Source organism: Manis javanica, chromosome 17 (assembly GCF_040802235.1).
Source record: "Manis javanica isolate MJ-LG chromosome 17, MJ_LKY, whole genome shotgun sequence".
NCBI lineage: Eukaryota > Metazoa > Chordata > Mammalia > Pholidota > Manidae > Manis > Manis javanica.
Window position 1 is genome coordinate 63,688,254 of NC_133172.1, and position 19,959 is coordinate 63,708,212.

The window sequence follows — 19,959 nt, forward strand, 5'->3', positions numbered from 1 at the left end:
TCTTTTCTGTTTTGTTTGCTATCTACATGTATCACCCACAAAATAAATTTACCATGAGCACAACAGGGACATTCTCGGAAAAAGTTTCTTAACTGCCTACTTGCTAGCAGGAGAACCGGCCTGTCCTGCAGCCCCAGCCAGTCAGTGACACATTCCTGAGCTGGAGATGAGAATACAGGCCCCAGAGGTTGGGGGGGGGGGTCGGCAAACCATTTGCCAAAGGACAAGTTAGGCTTCAAGGACTACTTTCCTGATTCCAAGTCCAAAGCCATTTCTGTCCCATCACTCCACAGCTCAGGGTCCTACTATGCTCTTTGTTGTTGATTAAAATGATTTAGTCTTGAAAGAGCAAGAGTGGATGGGTCTCCTGGCAAGAGAGGAAGGGTCAGGGAAGGGTGTCGTCAGAGGAGCCCCATCACCGTTCCCTTTCCCCGAGGATAATAGGACTGTTACTTGTATATACTTAAAAATTCATTTTTAGAGGAAACAACTCAAGTGTCCACTAACCAATGAATGGATAAACAAAATGTGGTCTATCCACACAATGGAAAATTATCTGACTATAAAAAGGAATGAACACACACTTCGTGGATGAGCCCTGAAAACATTCTGCTGAGCGGAAGAAGCCAGGCACAGATCGCAACACTGTGCAGCCTGCTAACGGAAAACATGTAGAAATTCATTAGAAACAGAAAGGTGATTTAGGGGTTCCCGGGTGAGGGGATGACGCAGTGGGGAGACAGGGCTTCTGTTTGGGATTATGAGAAAGGTCAGGCAATGGTGCAGTGGTTACACAGCCATGAATGTACTAATGCCACTGAATTGTGCACATAAAATGGTTACAATGATACATTTTGTTAAGGATTTTCATCTCTAACAGGGAGCCTAGGAGCTACCCCTGCTGCCTGCACACCACCTCTTCCTGCTGCCCAGGAGCCTCCTGGGGCAGCTGAGTTCTGATTCTTCCGAATATTGTTCTCCTGCCTCCTGGCCAGACACCTGACGGGCCTTCCTTCGGGGAGCCACTCCTTATTTCTCTGAGTACATTCCCGCTGAGCTTCCCCTGCCCCGTTCCTGGAAACAAAGACCCAGAAAGGACCTGCTCCTGCCAGCAAACCCTAGGGCTCTTCTAAGGGACCCCACCCCCCAGGCACAGAGCTGGCCTTGAGTAAATGTCCCCCCGAGTCCACCTGCTGGCCTCACGGGCCAGCTGACTTGGAAGGTAAGAAATTGGAACTCACTAAGCAGAAATGTGCCTATGGGTGTCTGTGGCCAGGAGCCCTGCACAAACTGCTACCAGGAATCAGGTGGGTGCTGAAACCCACAGGTGTGAGGAAGCTGTGGGTGAAGGAGGCCCAACAAGTAACTAGCGTTTTCCACACGGATCCAACTTTCAGAAGCTTGCCAGCCATCTCCCTACCCTGATCTTGGGGGTAAAAACAAACCAGGATTATGGGGGGATCAGGCCAAAATCGAGCAGGGGCAGACAGCCTAGCCCTGAGACACTGCCCAGAGCCGCAGCAATGAACCTAACCAAGGTCCAGTGACCCTGTGGCTGATAGGTGAGTGGGGCAAGTAAGGGCGGGGGGTTCAGAGGTGACAATCAAGACTGACCCATCCCAGCATCCGGTGCCTCTCCAGCTCTGCCTGAGGAGGCACAGAATGGCTGTGCCTGGCAGCAGTGGGGACAGGAGGGGGTGGCACAGAGCGGCAGAAACCAGGGGCTGGAGAGTGGCCTGAAGTGTGGCCCCACTGTGAGATAGGATCACTTCCACCCCCTGACAGTGTTTGGCGGGGGGACTTGGGGAACATTCTGGCACCAAAACCTGCCTAACAGGCAAGTGAGAGAGCAGAGGCAGGTTAATGCTGGTGCAGACAGGAGAGGCCCCCTGACTGGGAGGTGGAACCTACATCCCACCTGGCTGTCCTCAGGGTCAGTTGGGCTCTGCTAACCCCCTGGGGCCAGGGCCAGCATGCAGCCAGAAGCCACCCCATCCGTCCACAGGGATCTGGGGCCTGGGGTGAATAGCACACCAGTGCTTTTAAAGAAACACCTATAACACTAAAAGTGTGTAGCACATGAAGAAACAGCTCAGACAAGGAAGTGTCTGGCTCAAGGGCAGTGGACGGCCTACCCATCCACCCTCTGTGGATCCCAGGGAGGCTCCCGCGGCGGCGAAGACTCTCTGGTCTCTCCATGAAGACTGACTCCATCAAGGAGTCCACTCCGCTGTGGCAGGCCGAGCTCTTTCTCCACTGCTGAGAGGCCAGCTGGGAAGTTCTGGGCTCTCCTGGCCCCCAGCAACACCATGAAGGAAGCCACGAAAGCAGGCCCAGAATGTCCTGGGCAGCTCCTCCGCAGCAGGCGGGGCTGGTGCCACGCCCACCTGCCATGCTTCTCCATTGCCAGGGCGCCTGCCCAAGCACACGGGCCGGCTGGGAGCCCCCACATGCTTGGACCTCTGTCACAGCTCACTGGGAACTCGATCGCCCACCTGGCGACTCCTCCTCCTTGTCCATGTTCTCCTGGGATATGCTCAGCAGTCCCTCCTCTGCCAGCTCTTCTGACCACCCTGTGGTCACCATGCTCTGCTCTGGCTGCCCTGAGCCCCTGGGCTGTACCCACCTGTGGCCATGAACCTGGGGGCCCTTTTGGGCTCCACCTCAGGTGACTCTGTACTCCCAGGGCTGGCACAGCACCTGCACACAGAGGGGCCACCAGCCCTCTGGAGCGATGGGAGATCAGGGCCTTTATCAGATGCCATTGCAGAAGGCAGACCACGACCATGGCCGCTGAGCAACCAGCTAAGTCACAGGCCCCTGACCCTGATGTACCCCTTCCGTGCCTGCCCTTTTGCCCCTGCCTTCTGCCCAGAGTTCTGTGACCCCCTGCCTCTGATGGTGCCTACAGGTGCACAGTGCAGAAGGGGAGGGTAGCTAGCACGTTTGACCCTTCAGAGATGGTGGCTAAACGCTTCTTTCTCCAAGACAGTCCAGAGATGGGACCTACTCGGCTTTTGGGGGGACAGTTGGTGCAACTGAGCAATCAGCTTTGTGGGGCCTGACCTCCACGGGCTCCCTACCTGCCTGTCCCTCCCCTGGACTCCCCAGCACCGTGCACCCAGCTGAGCCATGTGCCTGTGGGTGGGCCAGGTGAGGTGAGCCCCGAAGGTCCCACCAGGGGAGACCCCCTCCAGGCGTCCCCAGCCCCACCCCCTGAGGGCAGCCCTTCGCACAGAAGTACTGAGTGTGAGATTGCTGCCTTTCCTGGGAACCCTCTCTGGTCCATTTGAGCCTCCCAGACTAATCTGCTGTCCCTGCACGAGTTGGTCCTTAACTATGTGAGTCACGGGGAGTCACGAGTTCTCTGTACTGGAGTGACAGCTGTCTGCAAGCACAACCCCAGCAACCGTGGGTCCACGGAGCGTGGCCTGGGAAGTGCCCTGGTCCTGTTACTTCCAGTAGGCAGGGTGCTGTGGGAGGCAATGACGTGGGGGAAAGCTGTGTTGTCTGGAAAAAGTCGCCTCCTCGGTCCTTTCCCAAAGGCCCGCACCCCCACACGGTGCCCCCGACTCGAAGGGGGAGTCAGCCCCGCGGCACAGTGCCCAGCCGCCAGCACACAGAGAGCCCTTCCGGGTACTCCGCGTGGGCCTGGGGTGTGAAGGGTTCCGTCTGCCGGCCGCCCTCTTCCCTCCAGGCTCTAGGAGGTTCGAACCCCTTCCTGGTCTGGTGACCTTTCCCACCCGAGCGGAGAGGTTAGACCGCAACTCCTGGGTCTGGGCCTTCCAGCCCCACAGTCGGTGCGCCGGGCTCCGTCCCCTGCGCCGAAGACCAATCAGCTTGGGCGCTTCCAGGAGACCCCCCCCCCAAACCGGGGCTCCCTGAGGCCAGACGACCCGTACACCCTCCGGGTCGGTGCACCACCCGCACTGCCCGGGCTCCGGGCACCCCAGCCCGGACCGCTTGCCACGGGCTGCTCCTCGCCAGCTCCTCTGCGTGTTCAGGTCCCCGCGGAAATGTCACGTGGCCTCTCTCGCCTGGGAAAGGCTCTCGAGGGCGGCCTACTTCACTGCACTGTTCATGAACGTGTTCGAGGTCTGTCACCCACTGGGCTCCCGGCAGCGAGCGCCCCGCGCAGCGGAAGCGGACGGTGGGGTCGCTGCGGTCTGCGCTCCTGGGCACCGGCCTTCCCCTCGCAGGCTCCGCGCTCCTGACGGCGGGACGGCTCCCTCACCTGGGCGGGAGCAGCTGGTGGCAGGGCCTTCGGAGCTGAGTGAGGGACACTGACATCCCCTCCAGCGCAGCCCGCGGGCCACCGCAAGTCCCCGCGGGGCAGGCGCCCACCCTCCCCACGGGTCTGGCGGGCCTGCCTTCCCTGAGCAGGCTCCCCGCGTGGGCGCCACCTGCGCGTCCCGCTCAGGGTTGGCCACGCCCTTCCGGGCCTCCGCCTGCCCGAGCCGCCAGCGGCCGCCCGTGGGCCAACCGCCCGGGTCCGGACAAGGGGCGCGGGGCCTGCTTCCAGCCCGCGCTGGCGGCACACAGGTGACCCCAGCGACCCCCAGGGCCCTGGGGAGCAGCGTCGGAGCCCTGGGACCCACCCCCCCAGCTCCTCCGCAAGCCCCAGCTCCTTCGGCTCGCGGTGCTAGCCCTCCGCGCCACGTGGGTCGCCCCGCCCCTCTCGGGCCCCGCCCCCTCCCTGATTGACGGCGCCAGGCTGCGCCGCGGGCTACTCCTGGTCTGCGTTCGCTCGCGGGTCGGGGTGGGCCTCCGTCCGCGGGCGCCCCCTGCGCTGCCGGGCGCGCGTCTCCCCCTGCGCCCGCGGATGGGGCGGGGCCCGGGAGTTGGAGCCGCGCTGTGCCCGCCCTCTCTTTGCATTTAAAACGCTCTACGTAGCCATCGGAAAACAGCTTCTTCCCAACAACTTGGGCGCATGAACCACGTTTACAACTGTGAGTTTAGTGAAATCTAAATAAAGATCAAGTACTGTATTTCCATGAAAATTTATCATGCTCTAAACTGAGAGGCGCTGTAAATGTGGAATCCTAAGTGTGGTTAATGCTGGCGATTCGTACTTAGGGATGATCATATCTGCGGTGGGTGGTGGTGAGAAAAGAATTGAATATCTTAATAAAATTCATATTGACTGCTTGTTGACATGTTCATATTTTAGATGCAATGGGTAAATAAAAATATTTTGTAAATAACCGTCACTGACTCCTTTGTAAATGTAGCTACTGGAAATTTTAAAATGACGCTCGTGGCTGCCACTGCATTCCTGCAGGACAGCGCTGCCCGGGCCGTCCGCAGGTGGGTCCCGCCGCAGCGCGCCCTCCGACCCCGACGTCGGGTGCCCTTCAACGTCACGTGGGCATCTGCGGCTCACCCCGCTCTCTAGAGCTCTCGCAGTGGCTGTGCCCAGAGCAGGTTCTGCTGAGGTCTCCCTGCTGTGGGTGAGGAGGCCAAGGCTCGGGGGGCAGAGGAGACTTCCGGGCTGCTCGGCTGTGGGCAGCAGCTTCTCCACCTCCCACCCAACTTTGTCCCATCTGGTAATGGATTCCAAGGTTGTCTGTTGGACGGCGAGCCAAGTGCAGATCGATCCTGGCTGAGACCCAGATGCTTTCATTGAAGGTGAAAGCTGCCTTCAGACTTGGCCATGACTGTATTACAGGCCAAGACCCTGAAAAGCTCCCCTGTGGCTGCAGGTGACAGTCTCTCTGCAGGGCCCGGGGGGGATCTCCGGAAGCCTGGATCCCACCATTAGTCCCTGGCTCCTGCCTGCTCTCTTGGGGAAGGAAGAGCAGCCGACTGAGAGGTGGAGGTGGGGGTGCAGACCTGGCTTCTGGCGCCCCAGCTCTGTGCCTTGTGAATCTCAGCTTCACCCCAAAATGAGTTACTGCTTGTGGGTTCACTCTGAGGGTGAGACAAGGCTTTTCAATCACGCGGAACAGGCCTGCGCACAGCACCCCTCAGCAGAGGCCAGCTGTTATTGTTCTGTGAAATCGCTTTGAAAACTGTGAGCTGCCTCATACCCGTATGTGGTGGCTGTTATGCGCAAATGGCACCAGGGCCCAGGAGACGAGGAGAAGCCATACCTGCCGTGCACGTGTGTTGGGGCGGCAGATGGTCAGGAGCAGGACCCAGGGGGCAGGGTGGGCTCCAGAGAAGTCGGGAAGGTCAGACATGGCTGTGGTCCAAACTCAGAACCTACCACAACTCTCATCATTTTTTGGAGAGGTTTGTATAATGAAGGTGTTGGTGGTGATGGTGGCAGTGGTGATGGCAAGCCCCATCTATTTTCACTGGCTGTGGTCCTGGCATTGTGCTGGGCCCTCTACCCACATTTAAGCCTCATAAGCTCCATATAAGCAAAGTAATATCATTATCACGCCTTGTTAGATATGAGAAGACTGGGGCTCAGAGAGGTATAGCCAGCTACGCAGAGTCACACAGTCACACAAACATGGATAGTTAGGCTGCAGGCTGGCCTTTACCAATACTCCTCCTCATTATTACAAGCCTGAGGTCTCAACCCCAGACCTGCTCCATGGGCCATACACATCTAAAATTACTGAGGACCTCTTAAGTGTTTTTTGTTGATGTGGGTCATCAATATTTACCATCTTAGAAATTGAACACTAAGGCTTTGGATAACATTTACGTATTAAATCATTAAAAGTAGCAATAATAAACCTATAACATTTTAAAAATGAAAACAAATTGTATTTTTCAGGACAAAAAAATGTAGAGAGGCATTCTTTTACTTTTTGCCAATCTCTTTGACGTCTGGCTTAATAGGGGACAGCTGGGTTCTCACAGCCCCTCCACATCCAGGCTTCTGGAATGAGTTGTTTTGGTCAAAGCATGTGAAGACAATCTGGCCTCACATAGGGATGTAGCTGGAAAGGAGAGGAGTGTGCCAAAAGGCCCCACATAATTGAGGACATTCTTCTTTGCTAAATTTATGAAAATAGTTTTGACCTCAGGGGCTCGCTTTGGGAACTGTTCAGTTGTGCATATGTGCTTCTGTGTTAGACACACACGCTGTGCAGCAGGCATGTGTGGTAGGGGCCCCCAGGCCCTCAGCCTGATGCCAGGGTCACTTGGAGGCAGTTTCCATCCACGTGGACAGCTTTCCGGTCCTCTGCCTACAGGAGGAGCAGTGATGGGTGAGCCCCTGGGAGCATCGCTCGCCCAGCACAGAGGACACACCAGCTCCCTCTGTCCCAAGAGGGACAATGCTGGGCGTTTAACAGCGCCTCCCCAAGGTCCCTGAAGAAACGGAGCCCCGGTACGTGGCAGTCACGTACCCTCATCTTGGGCAGTTAGTTGCTGTCCTGCCAATGGGTTTCTGCCCCGGGGCAAGTTCACTATGGATTCAATGTGACCAAAGAAAATGACAGTAAAACATTCCTGGGATGAAAGGGTTTATACCCAACTTTATTTCCACGGTGGCAGGTCAGTCACTAAAATCCCATTTACTCAGAGCGAGTCTGCATGCAGCAAGCCGGTCTCTGCCTCTGGGCCTCTCTGCCCACACAGCCGTCCTCTGTGCTTCCGTCCTCAGCGCTGCCACCACTCCAGCCTCTGCTCTGCTCTCCTACAGCCTTGCAGCCGTGCCACCGTGTCTCCCAGAGCACTGGGCGGAGCTCTTTATATAGAGTCAGTAGCAATGTATTGCCCGCACGTGTGTAGTGAGCTAGCCGACTAGGGCCAGCTGAGAATCCACTCTCATTTTATCCACAGTTGCATGGAGGTCACCTGCTCGTGAACACACGTTTTATGGACCCCTTCCTTGTCTCACTTCCTCACCACCTACTTCTTGGGCCCATCTCCCAAATAAATGATTTGCCTCTATATTCTTGTGTCTACCTTCTGGGACACTCAAGCAGACTGCGCACCATTCTTCTGGATATACGGCACAACACTGAAACCTCAGCAATGCTTTCTAAAACTACAGATTCTCTAACTGGGGGCTGGGCCCAGCCCAGTGAATGCAGGGACATGGTGAGGAGCAGCTGTCCAGTGGGAAGCTGGGACTGGGGCCCAGTGGCAGGTGAGGGAGGGCCTCAGATTCCCCAGGCCTTAGGGCACAGCTGTGTGCTGGCAGAGACAAGGGTGGGGCTGAGGATTCTGCAGGCAAGGCACACCAACGGCTGGACAGTCCCCTGGGCCGACCTCTGGGCCACAGCTTAGGTGACCCCATAGGCACTGAATGCCCACCACGTGCCAGACCCAGAACAGGTCCTGCTGTAGAGATTAAGCCCACAGGCCCTTCAAGGAGCTGGTGTGCGGGCAGATGTGGTGCTCTGGCCCAGGACGGGACTGTGTGGGTAGGGGGTGGGCTCTGGCTCAGCCCAGAGGGGCAGCTCACCAGGTGAGGCCTGGGTTTGAGTCTCAGCAATACCACCCACAGGCACATGGCTCAGCCTCAACTTCTTCATCTGTTTAATGGGCATACCTGTACCACCTATGTCCTAGGTGGCTGTGTGGCTCAGATGTGTCAATATATGGCAGGTTCTCAGGACTGTACTTGGCACACAGTAAGTGAGCAGGTTTGCACCATCTGTATTCAGAGTGTGTGTCCCCTCTCCTGGTGCAGCTCTGTCACTGAGGCTTACTCCCAAAACCGTGACTTGCAAGGGAACAGTCACAGACCATTAATCAACACTCTTGAGCTTATTTTTCAGAAAAGCCCCTGGCAGTCCTCCCCAGACACCCACTAGGTCCAGGCCCAACTGGTCGAGTCACCTGGACCCTGCACAGGGCAGATGTATTTGCCTGGTTAGGATGTTCCTGAAGCCCCGGAACAAAAATTCCCCAGGCGACAGAACTGACAATGGCATGTCAGGGGCTTGGAGTTGAGGATCTGAGGCGAAGAGTGCCACTCGTTCTTCTGGGACATAAAATAAAAGAAGGCAACTGGCAATCAACCACAGACGCGTTCCAAATCAGCACGCAACAGATAACGTGGCAGCCACCCGGGGGTGGGAAGACCTGAGGAGGCACTTCCCAGACGCCACCATGTCTGCTTCACCACAGCCGCCATCTTAATCGTGCCCCAAAGGCCTTGAAAGGCTTTCTTGCTGATGAGGGGGAGCTGATGAGGGGGAGACAAATCTGAGCTGCCCTCCCGGCCTCTCTTCTCCTTGCTTTGCTGCCTGGCAATAAAGCTCCTTCCTTTTGCAAAAGCTACGGTCCTGAGTTTGGTGTGCAGTGTGCATCGGGCCGCGGACCCTTGCTTGGCTACAGTATCTCACCTCTGGACAGCTCGTCTTGCCACGTAACCTTGACCTTGCTTCATCACAGGTGGCCCTAAATCCCTTCCCAGAGCCTGGTCTGATTTCTGCACCCTCTTCAGCTCATAGCAGGGGTGGAAGTGGCACTGCAGGATGTTCAGGGCTCAGTGTAAAAGGGGACATGCCTGCATGCTCTTCCATGGGGACGTGAGCTACCTGAGGGCGCCATGCTGGACAGACCATGTCGGGAGACCAGAGAGAGGCCCACGCAGTCCCGCCATTCCAGCCCTGTCACCGTGGGACCGCAGCCTCGTGAGACCCTGAGCCAGACCCGTCCTGCTGCACCTCTACCAAATTTCTGACCCGTGTGAGATAATAAATATTATTGCTTTTAAGCTGCTAAGGTTTGGGGTGATTTGTCACACCAGTAGAGAACCAGTACACCTTGTCTGGGGCCACAGATACTCAGCAAACATTTGGGTGCCTTCTATGTGCCAGAAGTGAGTTTAATCAAGGTACAACCCTGATTACTCATTCACTGATATATTTTCTACTACATGTCAGGCACTATGAAATAAAAACCCCCCTCCTCTCTGTGGTCTATAAGACCCTATGTGGCTGGGCCTGCCTGTCTGCCTTCCTGCCTCCCTCACTCTGCTGCTGCCACAAGGTCCATCTTTCTGCTTCTGTTTCTGGCTCAGGGCCTCTCCACAAGCAGTTCACTCTGCTCTGGATTCTTCCCTCGGAGCGTCCTAGGACCACCCCTTCTTGACATTCAGGTCTCGACTCACATCATCCCCTACAAGACGCCTCCCCAACCCCTCAGTTCTAAAATGGCTCTCTATGGCTGGGTTTTGTATTCTTTATCTGAAATTTTATGTATGTATAATTTCTGTCTCCACTAGAATGTGAGCCTTGAGGTCAGGGGTCTCATCTGTCTTGTTCTCAACCTGGTGCACAGGGGGTGTGGCACTGGGGAGCTGGGGTCCCGGTGGGCACACAGTGAATACCGGTCGATCAAATGAACCCAGGCACAGTCCTGGGTCTCCAGGTTTTTCCGGGATAAACATCCGTGGACAAGGGTTCTAGCCCCTTTGCCATCTGGTCCCTCCCCTCTAGGTACTTTAGCATCTCTATCCCCTTGGCATTCCATACCACAACACTGCAGGTGGAACCTGTGCAGAACAGAGCAGAGAAGGGCTTTTACCTAACTGTACCTCTATTAATGCAGCCTCATATGGATCGATCTGTGTGCCCAGGCTTCAATCAAGGCTCCTAGGGTCGGAAGAAACAGAAACGCATTCAGGGGCACTTTCAGCTAAAGATGCAAACGCGTGCATGGGAAGGCCTAGAGGCTGCTTTGTAGAAGCTTAAAGTCTGGGCCATCATGAGGACTTCCATTAAAAACCATTTGGGTTAGATGCTGTGTCCGGCGGTCTGTCCCTGGAGCCATCTGGGGCTTGCTGGGGCCTGCTTCTGCCGTCAGGCTCGTGCCCTGCAGCTGGCCAGTGATGGAAGCACTGTGCAGGCCTCCTCCCAGGAGTGCCCTTGAGGTGGATGTGCCTGGCGGTGTGGGCCAGTCACACAGCTGTGTCAGGGCCAGGTGGTCTACTGGATTTCTCAGGGGCCCGGGGCCTGCTTCTGGCCCCCTCACCCAGCTCTGAGCCCAGGGTATCACTGTGGTTCCAGGCTGGGTGGGCAAGTGGCAGGACAAATGAAACGCTGGTGGAGCCTGCTTAGTGTTTAGGAGGCCCTGGGGAGGCCCAGCTGCATCCTGCCTGTCAAGTTGTCTACAGGGGCAGGGCTGAGCCAGACATCTGGCCAGGAGCCAGATATTGAACTGTCACTTGTGGTCTGAGCCCGCTGACTCACCTCTTCGAGACCAGGTATTTATTTTCTGAATGTGAAACAGTGGGAAAGCACCACGTTGCTTGGAGAAACACCACTTCCTGATGAGCAGCTCTGAGCTGAAAGCTTTACACGATGCCCTCGTCCCTGCCACTCTTAAGCGGCTGTGCCCGTAACTTACGCTCCCATTACAGCTCTGGAACCCTGCATGCTTGTCCCTCCTCGATGCAATGCAGGCTTGGATTTGCACTGTCCACTTTGACGCAGGTCAGTTCCAGCTTCCACCCTCAACCACTGTTCTGATTAATAAATGCATTTTACGTGGTGGCCCAGAGCACACAACCCCAAACTCTAACAGAACTGCAGTGCCACTGATTCTTGGCCGGCTAATAACTCGCCCCCCAGCAGTTTACAAATTTGGGTCTAATTGCTCACTTCCTTTACTGCCTCTGGGGAAACTCAGCCCTTCACCATCCACCCCACATCAACCCTCAACCTTGACGGACTCACCGAGTGACATTTGGGCCGAACTTCTCACAGGTACGATTCATGCTGTTTACTGCACAGAACTCAGAAGCGGCATTAAAGTCCCCTCCCAGCCCTCTCGCAAACACGCCCTCACGGATTTCTTTTTTTTCCAGGCCTGTAGACGCACTTTGGGGCCAGACTTGACTGCATTTTTTTTTTGTGGCAGGAATTCCACCTGCATTGAGCCTTGCTTGTCGGGTATCAGGTTCTCAAATTTCCCAGGCAACCTAAGCTTTAGGCTTTAAGAACTAACACTTCTTACCGATTCAGCCGTTTTGAAAACAGCTCCTCCTTTTTAAAAAGTCACAGATTGAGATATGATCGCCCTATCACAAAGAAGCCGTTACTGAACTGTACTGGTTTCGGCATATTCATCTAAGTCCAGCCCAGACGGTGCCATCCGCGGCGCGTTGCTCGCTAGACGCGGGCCCTGTCTCCGTCGGTGCCGAGGGGCGCGGGGGGCATCAGTCTCCAGGCCCCGCCCCCCCCGGCTCAGCGCCCGCGCAGCAGGAGGCCCCAGGGTCGGCTGCTGTTAGTTTAAATCTAAGCTGGAAGCAGCGCAGCACCCGTGTGCTTGCCGGGACCGCACCAGCCTGGCGCCCGCGCGGAGCAGCACAGAGAGGCCCGCGCCCCCTCCACTCGGACCGCGGACGCCCCCGGCAACCGGCCGGAAGGGCTGTCCTACGGCGCATGCGTGCGCGCACGGCACTCCCGCCCGACGCCAGCGCGCCTGCGTCCGGGCGCGTCCATTTCCCGGGCCCCCGCGCTCCGCGCCGGTGGTTCAGCCCATGGGGGGCGGGGCCAGGCGCGGCGGGAAAATCGCTGGGAAGCGCGGCTGCGCTTCCGGCTCGTTGAGTCTCGTTCTGCGTCCTACTTGCGGTCCCCGGCCCGCCATGGCGCAGCCCCGCCTCACCGACTTCTTCGCGCGCCGCCGCCCCGGTCCCCGCGCCGCGCTCCCTAGGGCCAAGCCGGCCTGGCGCACCCCGAGCCCCGCCAAGCCCGCGGCCTGCGTCCCGGCTCCCAGCCCTGCCCGCGGCCGCAAGCGCGCCCGCCCGCCCGCCGAGCCCGCCCGCGACGAGCCCGCGCCGCCCGCGCGCAGGAGGTTGCGGCTGCTGGCCGACCCGGCGAGGGCGCGGCGCGGGGAACCTGAGGCCGGGGAAGGGCGCCGGCCGGGGTCCGAAGAGACATGCCCAGGAGGGCGCCTAAGACCGAGGGTAAACTGAGGCCCAGGGGGAACTGCCCCGTGGCCTGGGCGCGGAGACCGGGTCGGAATGCCGGCGGGGTCGGAGTGGAGGCAGCCGGGTGGGTCACGGGGCCGGTAGGCGGGCAGCGCGGAGACCAGTGCCGGGGACTTGCTGTGGGGCCTGGGGGTCAGGCCTGGGTAACTGTCCCGAGGAAGGGCTGGTGGGGATGCCAGGCGCCCCGACCTCTCAGCAGGGGCACCCAGGAGCCTGGCCCGCAGTGCAGAGCAGTCCTTTCCCCCCAGCTGCTGCAGGGCAGGGTCTTACCACCGCTTCACCTCTGGGTCCTTCCCGCCAGGTCTCCAGCCCCGGTTCCCCGGCTGCTCCTGCCTCCCCGGAGCAGGCGGCCCTCGCAGCAGGCCAGCCGTCCCTCCGGGCAGCCCAGGAGGACAAGGTGAGGCAGGGCCCAGGGCAGGGGAGCGGGAGCAGCTTGGGGCGAGTGACCAGCTGACAGCACCCTGTGCTCACAGATCACCTGTTCTGAGCTCAAGTCGTGTCTGCAACGGGCACGGGAGCTGGGGAAACGAGTCCAGGAGCTGAGGACGGCTCAGAAGGATGCTGGGGAACCCAGCGCGCCGGCGGCCGAGGGGCGCCCAGCGGGGCCATGGTGAGGTCTCAGGAAAGGGTGGGCTGGTGGGCGGCCTGGCAGGGGGTGGGGGCTGCCCCTTGCAGGGAGCCAGCGTGGTCGGCAGGGTGCTCCGCTCCCTGGCTTCTTGCCCTTGGTCCCACCTAAGAGGGCGGCACCTCCTGCTTGGGGGGTCCTGCTGGATCTCAGATGTCACAGCCAGCACTTACTGGGTATTTGCCCTTTATTGCCATGTCTGCCCTCCCTGGGTCCCATGGTCACGTGCCTCTTGGAGATGAGGAAACTAGGGCAGGGGGTGCCAGGGTAACCAGGCACAACATGGCAGAGCCTGGGTTTGAGGCCAGGCATTTCTGTTTCCATCCCTGAGAGTGCTTGTGTGGGGGAGACGGGGCCACGCAGGGACTTTGTAAACTGGGGTGAGGTGTTTTGGGACAATTTTGCAAGCCCCGGGCTTGGGTCTCCCACCACCTTGCCTCTGTTGGGTGCTGGAGGGGGTGTGGGTCTGGTGCCTCTCTCAAGGTCTGGCTCCTCCCTGGCAGTGAAAAGGTGCCTGCGTACCAGCGCTTCCACGCCCTGGCCCAGCCTGGGCCCCCTGGCCTCGTGTTGCCCTACAAGTACCAGGTGCTGGCCGAGATGTTCCGCAGCATGGACACCATTGTGGGCATGCTCTACAACCGCTCTGAGACTGTGACCTTCGCCAAGGTCAAGCAGGGTGTCCAGGACATGATGCGCAAGTGAGTGGGCCCTTGGGGGATGGGGGGCTGGCCCTGTCTGCTACCGCTGACCCTGGCACTCTCCTCAGGCGCTTTGAGGAGCGCAACGTGGGCCAGATCAGAACCGTGTATCCTACTTCTTATCGCTTCCGCCAGGAGCGCAACGTTCCCACCTTCAAGGATGGTGTCAAGCGGTCCGATTACCAGCTCACCATTGAGCCGCTGCTGGACCAGGGTGAGTGTGCTGTGGCCGAGTGCATGTATCTCCGAGCCTGATTTCACCACCCGGATGCTGTGTGGGTGAGAGGTGCTGGGCACAGGGCCTCGTGGGGCTGGGTGAGCCGGCCCCCGGCTCAGGCCTGGACTCTCCCTGCAGAGGCTAGTGGCACGGTCCCCCAGCTCACGGCCTCCCGCCTCCTGCAGCGGCGGCAGGTCTTCAGCCAGAATCTGGTGGATCGTGTCCGGGAGCATCACAGGGTGAGTGGGCGCCCCCAAATGATCCGCTCGGGCCTGATGGGAGGTGTCTCCTTGGGCAGGCCCTGCCCGGTGCCATGCTGTCCCCTCTTGCAGTGCTCCAGCTGCCCCTGCTGTCACTGTCACAGCCCTGTCTTACCAGCAGGGAACGGGCCCCTCTCAGAGGCCAGATCTAGTGTTCTCTTAACCGCTGCTCTCCATGGCTGTCTCATCAGGGTGGCCCTGGCCCTGGCTCCCAGCTGAGGGAGGGTCTGACTGGAGCTGAGGGGCAGGGAGCTCAGGGCTGTGGCCTCAGGCCCTGGGAGGCTGGAGATGAGGTCAGTGGGTGCTGTGGGTGCTCTACACTGTGCCTTCAGCCCAGCTGAGCACCTGGGGCTCAGAGAGGTGAAGTGACTTGCTGTGGCCACCCAGCTGGGATGGGAACCTGGATGGGCCTGCCCTGTCCCCCCCACTGATGTACCTGGGGTCACCTGGTGCCCCCTCTTGTCACTCAGGCCTTCCTGGCTTCCCTGAACCCCCCCATGGTGGTGCCTGAGGACCGGCTGACACGCTGGCACCCCCGTTTCAATGTGGATGAAGTGCCTGACATTGAGCCGGCTGAACTGCCCCAACCACCCACTGCGGAGAAGCTGGCCACTGCCCAGGAGGTGCTGGCCCGTGCCCGCAGCCTGCTGTCACCCCGGGTGAGGCTGGGTAGGGATGTCTGTCCTCTGTGGGCCCTGGGCTGGGGAGACCCACCCTCTCCATGATGGAACACTGCCTACTGGCAGGCTCTGCCCTGGGGCACGTGCAGGGGCCCGGATACCCTGGCTGGGCCTGGGCTGGACACACAGGGACTCTGCTGGGGCCATGCAGCCTGGGTATGAGGGCCCTCCCCTGTGCTGGAGCAGGGGAGGTATCTTCTGACCCCTCCCCTCTGACCCGGCCCAGATGGAGAAGGCCCTGAGTGACCTGGTCCTACGCACGGCGGAGCCCAGCAGCCCTGGGTCCCTGAACCCGGCACTGCCAGCCACCCCACCGGCCACTCCACCCACTGCCCTGAAGGGGGTGTCCCAGGACCTGCTGGACCGGGTGAGTGTTGGGAGTTCTGGCAGGGGGCCGAGGATTAGCAGCCCACCAACTGCAACCTGTGCACACTGCAGATCCGAGCTAAGGAGGTGCAGAAGCAGCTGGCACGGATGACACGGTGCCCAAAGCAGGAGCAGCGGCTGCAGCGGCTTGAGCGGCTTCCCACGCTGGCCCGTGTGTTGCGCAGCATCTTTGTGTCTGAGCACAAGCCAGCACTCACCATGGAGGTGGCCTGTGCCAGGATGGCGGGCAGCTACCATGCAGCCATGAGCCCTGGTGCGTGGGGGCTGGGCTGGGTGGTAGGTTGAGGGTGGGCACCAGGAATTTGCTCCCTTGGTGTGCGAGTGCCTGTGTGCTCTGGGCATGCACTACCCTCAAGGTCACCCCGAGCCTCCGCCTGGTCCCACGGCTCACGTGGCATGTCTCCTGTGGGACCACTCGTTCCCACCAAGGCCTCTGGTTCCTCAGAGCTGCAGCGGGCCTCCCACTGTGGGGCCCTCATGAGGGGTTGGGTTAAGTGGGAGGGTTACCTCTCCACGAGGCTGTCGCTGACCAGGCTTCAGTCCGTCCATCTTTTGTTCTCTCCTTTGCTTCTCTGCAGGGACAGGCCCAGCCCAGGCCTGGCTCACGGCTGATCTCAGGGTGGGGTGGGAGGGCTACCCCTTTAGGTGTGCACAGGCCAGGTGGTGCCAGGACTCAAGTCTCATGTGTTCCCTCTCCACAGGGGAGATGGAAAGTCACGTGCGACTCCTCTCTGAGCTGCTGCCTGACTGGCTCAGCCTCCACCAAATCCGTACCAGCACCTACATCAAGCTGGACAAGGCTGCTGACCTGGCGGGAGTCAGTGCCCGGCTGGCCCGCCTCATCTGGGCTGAAGAGGCGCTGTAAGCCTCACAGATGTGTGCCTCTCATTCCCGATCCTGATGCACTCTGCTCTCCCTCCTGACTCTCCATGGGGCTCAGAGGCTGGATCAGGCTGTGGCTGCAGGGCCTGAGGGTCTCAGTCCAGTGTGGATGGCAGGCCCACCCTCGAAGTGTGCGTCATTAAACTGATTCCTGTTGTTGACCATCTTTGCTGCCATTGGGGGAAGTGGGGTAGGGGAGGGTGGCTTGGCTGCTGGTGCAGGTGTACAGGTTGGGGTAGTGTTGGCAGGATGACACCCCTGCAAACAGGGATCCTGCAATGGGGAGAGGACCCTGGGGTTGTCTGGGCAGCCCAGTGTCAGCACAGGGTCCTGTAGGAGGGAGGATCCAATGGAATTGAAAAAAGGATGGTAACCATTGGGTCTGAAGATGGATCTCCAGTTCAGCCTGCAGCCAAGGGGTGTGGGTGCCTTGAGAAGCTGGAAAGTGCAAATAAATGAGTTCTGGAGTCTCCAGAAGCCAGCCCTGCCCACACCTTGACTTCAGTACTGCTGATCTCTAGAGCTGACACTTGCCTTAGACCATCAAATCTGGGGCAGCGCCTGCCTGCTGCCCTGGAATGGCTGCCAGGGGAACCGCATGCTCTGAAGGGATGCATGCAGCCAGCCAGGTGGGGTCCCCACACCCTCCCCTGGGCACCTGGATGAAGAAAAGCCACTCTAGCAAAGAGGTTTATTCACTGTAAACGGATCTGTAGTGCTTGAGCTTGGCTCTGTCCCAGACGATTAGCTCTAAGCTTTGGCGTTCCCTGAGCCCACAAGAAGGGCTCTAGGCAGCTGGCAGGGCGCTGTAGTCACTACCACAGAAATGACACAGCCCAGGTGGGCAGTCAGTGCCTCTGGTGGCCAGGAGAGGTCTCTGCAGCCGTGGAGGCTGGAACTTGCAGTGGGCATGGGGCTGGTCACTCGTACTGCAGGAGGGAGAAGAAGGGCACTGCCCCCAGCCGCTCCCTGCCCTTCAGGGAGGTCAGCTCCACCAGGCTCACACACTCCAGCACCTCAGCCCGCAGCTGGCCCAGCAGCTCACAGGCTGCCCGCATGGTTCCTGGAGGGAGGCATGGTGTGAGGCTCCCACAGCCTGGCTGCCCCAGGGGTCTGGGAGGAAGGAGCTGGCATGGCAACAGGGCCCCCATCTGGCCACACGCGGCCTTGCCACTGGTCCATTGCAGAGTGTTAAAACCCTGATTGACCTCTCACGCAGGGAGCCGCTTCCCCCTGGCCCTCCCAGCCCCCTGGTGCTCAGCCCTCTTCACTCCAGGGACACCCTCACCGCCAGTAGCCAGCAGATCGTCCACGACAACAACTTTCTGCCCTGGTTCCAGGGCATCTCTCTGGATTTCCAGCTCGGCCTGCAGATGGGAAGCAGGCACATGGTCCACAGTGGACAGAGGCTGGGAGCTGATGGGCCATCGGCCCCAGTTCCAACCCACCCTGCTATTTCTTGGCTGTGTGAGCCTGGTCCAGCACCTCAGCCTCTCTGAGCAACCATGTCCACTCCATCTGACTCCACAACTCTCCCTCTGGGAATGGAGGGTCCACAGTGGCAGCCTCCAGCCCACTCACCTTCCCATATTCCAGGGAGTATGAAGCACACACGGTGGGGCCAGGCAGCTTCCCTCGCTTTCGAATGAGCACACAGCCCAAGCCGAGCTCCTGGGCCAGGGAGGGTCCGAACAAGAAGCCTCTCGAGTCTAGGCCTGTTGGCAAGAGCTGCTGTGTTATGGGGCAGCTGTGTGGTGTGGTAGCACGGAGTCCTTTTGCTGGAGCACCCACTGTGCATAGACGCTGGGCACTGGGGAGCAGCAGTTGGGCTGGAGCGGGGAGCAGGCACACCCTGCAGCTTGGCCAAGGAACTACGTGGCCCCAGGGAGGTCAACTGACCTCTAGCCACAGCTCAGCTGCTCACCAGTAACTGGGCTGTAGTGACTATGGAACAATCTCATAGGCAACCGTGACATTCCCAGGAAGTGCCTGCGGCAAGCGCTTCTAATCCGGAAGGAGAGGCCCTGACAGGCACCAGCCAACTCCCGTGGTGGCCCGAGCTGTGGCCAGGAGGCTCGGAGCCCCCGCCCAGGAGGGTGGAGAGGGAGGGCTTCTGGAAGGAGGAATCCTCCACTGCACACAGCCAAGTGAGGGGGCACCGTCAGGGACGGGAGGCTCAGGGGTGGGGCTCTGCTGCGAGGTCCCCCCTGCTTCCCAGACCTCAGCCTTGCCGAAGCATCGCACCCCAGCATCGGATAAAGGGCGCAACCAACAGGAAGTCAGTGCACGCTTGCAAAAGGAACACAAGAAAGCGCACTTGGCCCGGTGGATTTTGGTCAGACACTCCCCAGATAACTTCAGCCACGTGGCCCCACCACCCACCCGGCTGCAAAGTGGGGGCCTGAGGGCCACGGGTCTATCGTTACGGCCCACGCGAGGGTCACCACCCAAGCACCTGGCGCCAGTGTCGGCGGGCGCCCCGAAGGACCCCGCCAGACAGAGGCCAAGGGGAAAGGGGCCCTCGAGGTTGGCACAGGGCCAGTGACCCCCGGCGACTGTCCAGGCCCTGGAGACCCCAGGGCAGCGCAGCCCGAGACGCGCGAGGGCTGCCCCTGCCGGCCACTTGCCCGCGATGTAGTCGATCTTGCCGCCGTGGGTCTTTTTCAGGTGATTCGCCAGGAGGCTGATGGCGGCGCGGAAGGAATCAGGGTCCTTCAGGAGGGGCGAGATGTCCCTGGCACGCAAGCACAGGCCTGGTGACCCCGGGGTAGTCTCGGAGCTCGGCTCAGGGCTCCGCTTGCGGCCGCGCGGCGCCCGGGCAGCCCGACAGCCCCGTCCACGGGCGGCCCTCCGCGCGCCCACCCCACGGGGAACAATGACTTCAGGGCACATCTCCCCTGCGCCCGCACCTGAACAGCACGCCCGGGACGGGGAAGTCAGGGAAGCTGCGGATGCGCCGCGCCACCAGCTGCAGGTCAGGGTCCGCCATGGTTGCGACTGCGCGTGTCCGTGGCCGGCGGGGCGGGCTCGGGGGCTCCGCGCCTGCGCGGGTGGGCGGTGCTTCTGGCCCGTCGGGCACCTGGTGGGGCGGGGCCGACTGCGGGGGCGGAGCTTTTGGACCGTCGACGCAGCCGGTGGGGCGCGGAAACGGGCGCGGGGCGGAGCCGGGCTCGGCAGGAAGTACCGCATATCTTAGATTCTCGGATGACATCGATTTTGGGACGCGCCCTCATTTCTTTATCCTGAACAGATGCGACCGCGCCCCTGACACCGTCGCGCCGGGCCGCCGTGCGAGTCGAGAGTGATGGGGCACGGCGTCTGCGCAGTCGTGGCCGGGAGCCCAGCCGCAAGCGTGCGTGC

General features: G+C 59.9%; 2 protein-coding genes and 1 long non-coding RNA gene across 6 annotated transcripts; 1 reads left to right on the plus strand and 2 right to left on the minus strand.

Moving 5' to 3' along the window:
* Positions 1-7,181: 7,181 nt before the first annotated feature.
* On the minus strand, positions 7,182-12,310 carry LOC140847086 (uncharacterized). 4 transcript variants are annotated; one of them, XR_012126728.1, is made up of 3 exons: positions 11,595-12,276; positions 11,109-11,383; positions 7,182-10,511 (listed from the first exon to the last, which is right to left on the minus strand). It is a non-coding gene; the product is annotated as an uncharacterized lncRNA (long non-coding RNA). The 4 variants fall into 4 exon arrangements; XR_012126729.1 differs by having other exon boundaries at positions 7,182-8,632; positions 8,749-10,511; positions 11,109-12,276; XR_012126726.1 differs by having other exon boundaries at positions 7,183-7,758; positions 8,459-10,511; positions 11,109-12,310.
* An 82-nt stretch (positions 12,311-12,392) lies between these two features.
* On the plus strand, positions 12,393-16,758 carry CDT1 (chromatin licensing and DNA replication factor 1). Its single transcript, XM_036993944.2, has 10 exons — positions 12,393-12,826; positions 13,152-13,247; positions 13,324-13,460; positions 13,979-14,173; positions 14,242-14,387; positions 14,529-14,629; positions 15,121-15,309; positions 15,557-15,697; positions 15,769-15,970; positions 16,419-16,758. The coding sequence occupies exons 1-10, from the start codon at positions 12,401-12,403 to the stop codon at positions 16,580-16,582; spliced, it is 1,797 nt and encodes a 598-aa protein (XP_036849839.2). The 5' UTR covers positions 12,393-12,400; the 3' UTR covers positions 16,583-16,758.
* Positions 16,759-17,276: 518 nt separating this feature from the next.
* APRT (adenine phosphoribosyltransferase) lies at positions 17,277-19,667 on the minus strand. The gene is made up of 5 exons (XM_036993951.2): positions 19,509-19,667; positions 19,227-19,333; positions 18,181-18,314; positions 17,888-17,966; positions 17,277-17,662 (listed from the first exon to the last, which is right to left on the minus strand). The coding sequence occupies exons 1-5, from the start codon at positions 19,586-19,588 to the stop codon at positions 17,520-17,522; spliced, it is 543 nt and encodes a 180-aa protein (XP_036849846.2). The 5' UTR covers positions 19,589-19,667; the 3' UTR covers positions 17,277-17,519.
* Between the last annotated feature and the right edge of the window lie 292 nt (positions 19,668-19,959).

Excerpts from the sequence above, each read along its gene's own strand:
- CDT1 (XM_036993944.2), top strand. The coding sequence starts at position 12,401 with ATGGGGGGCGGGGCCAGGCGCGGCGGGAAAATCGCTGGGAAGCGCGGC. Across the intron at positions 14,630-15,120 it reads GTGTCCGGGAGCATCACAGG|GCCTTCCTGGCTTCCCTGAA; the intron begins GTGAGTGGGCGC and ends CTTGTCACTCAG. Across the intron at positions 15,698-15,768 it reads CCCAGGACCTGCTGGACCGG|ATCCGAGCTAAGGAGGTGCA; the intron begins GTGAGTGTTGGG and ends TGCACACTGCAG.
- APRT (XM_036993951.2), bottom strand. The coding sequence starts at position 19,588 with ATGGCGGACCCTGACCTGCAGCTGGTGGCGCGGCGCATCCGCAGCTTC. Across the intron at positions 19,334-19,508 it reads GTCCCGGGCGTGCTGTTCAG|GGACATCTCGCCCCTCCTGA; the intron begins GTGCGGGCGCAG and ends CTTGCGTGCCAG. Across the intron at positions 17,967-18,180 it reads ACTCCCTGGAATATGGGAAG|GCCGAGCTGGAAATCCAGAG; the intron begins GTGAGTGGGCTG and ends TCCCATCTGCAG.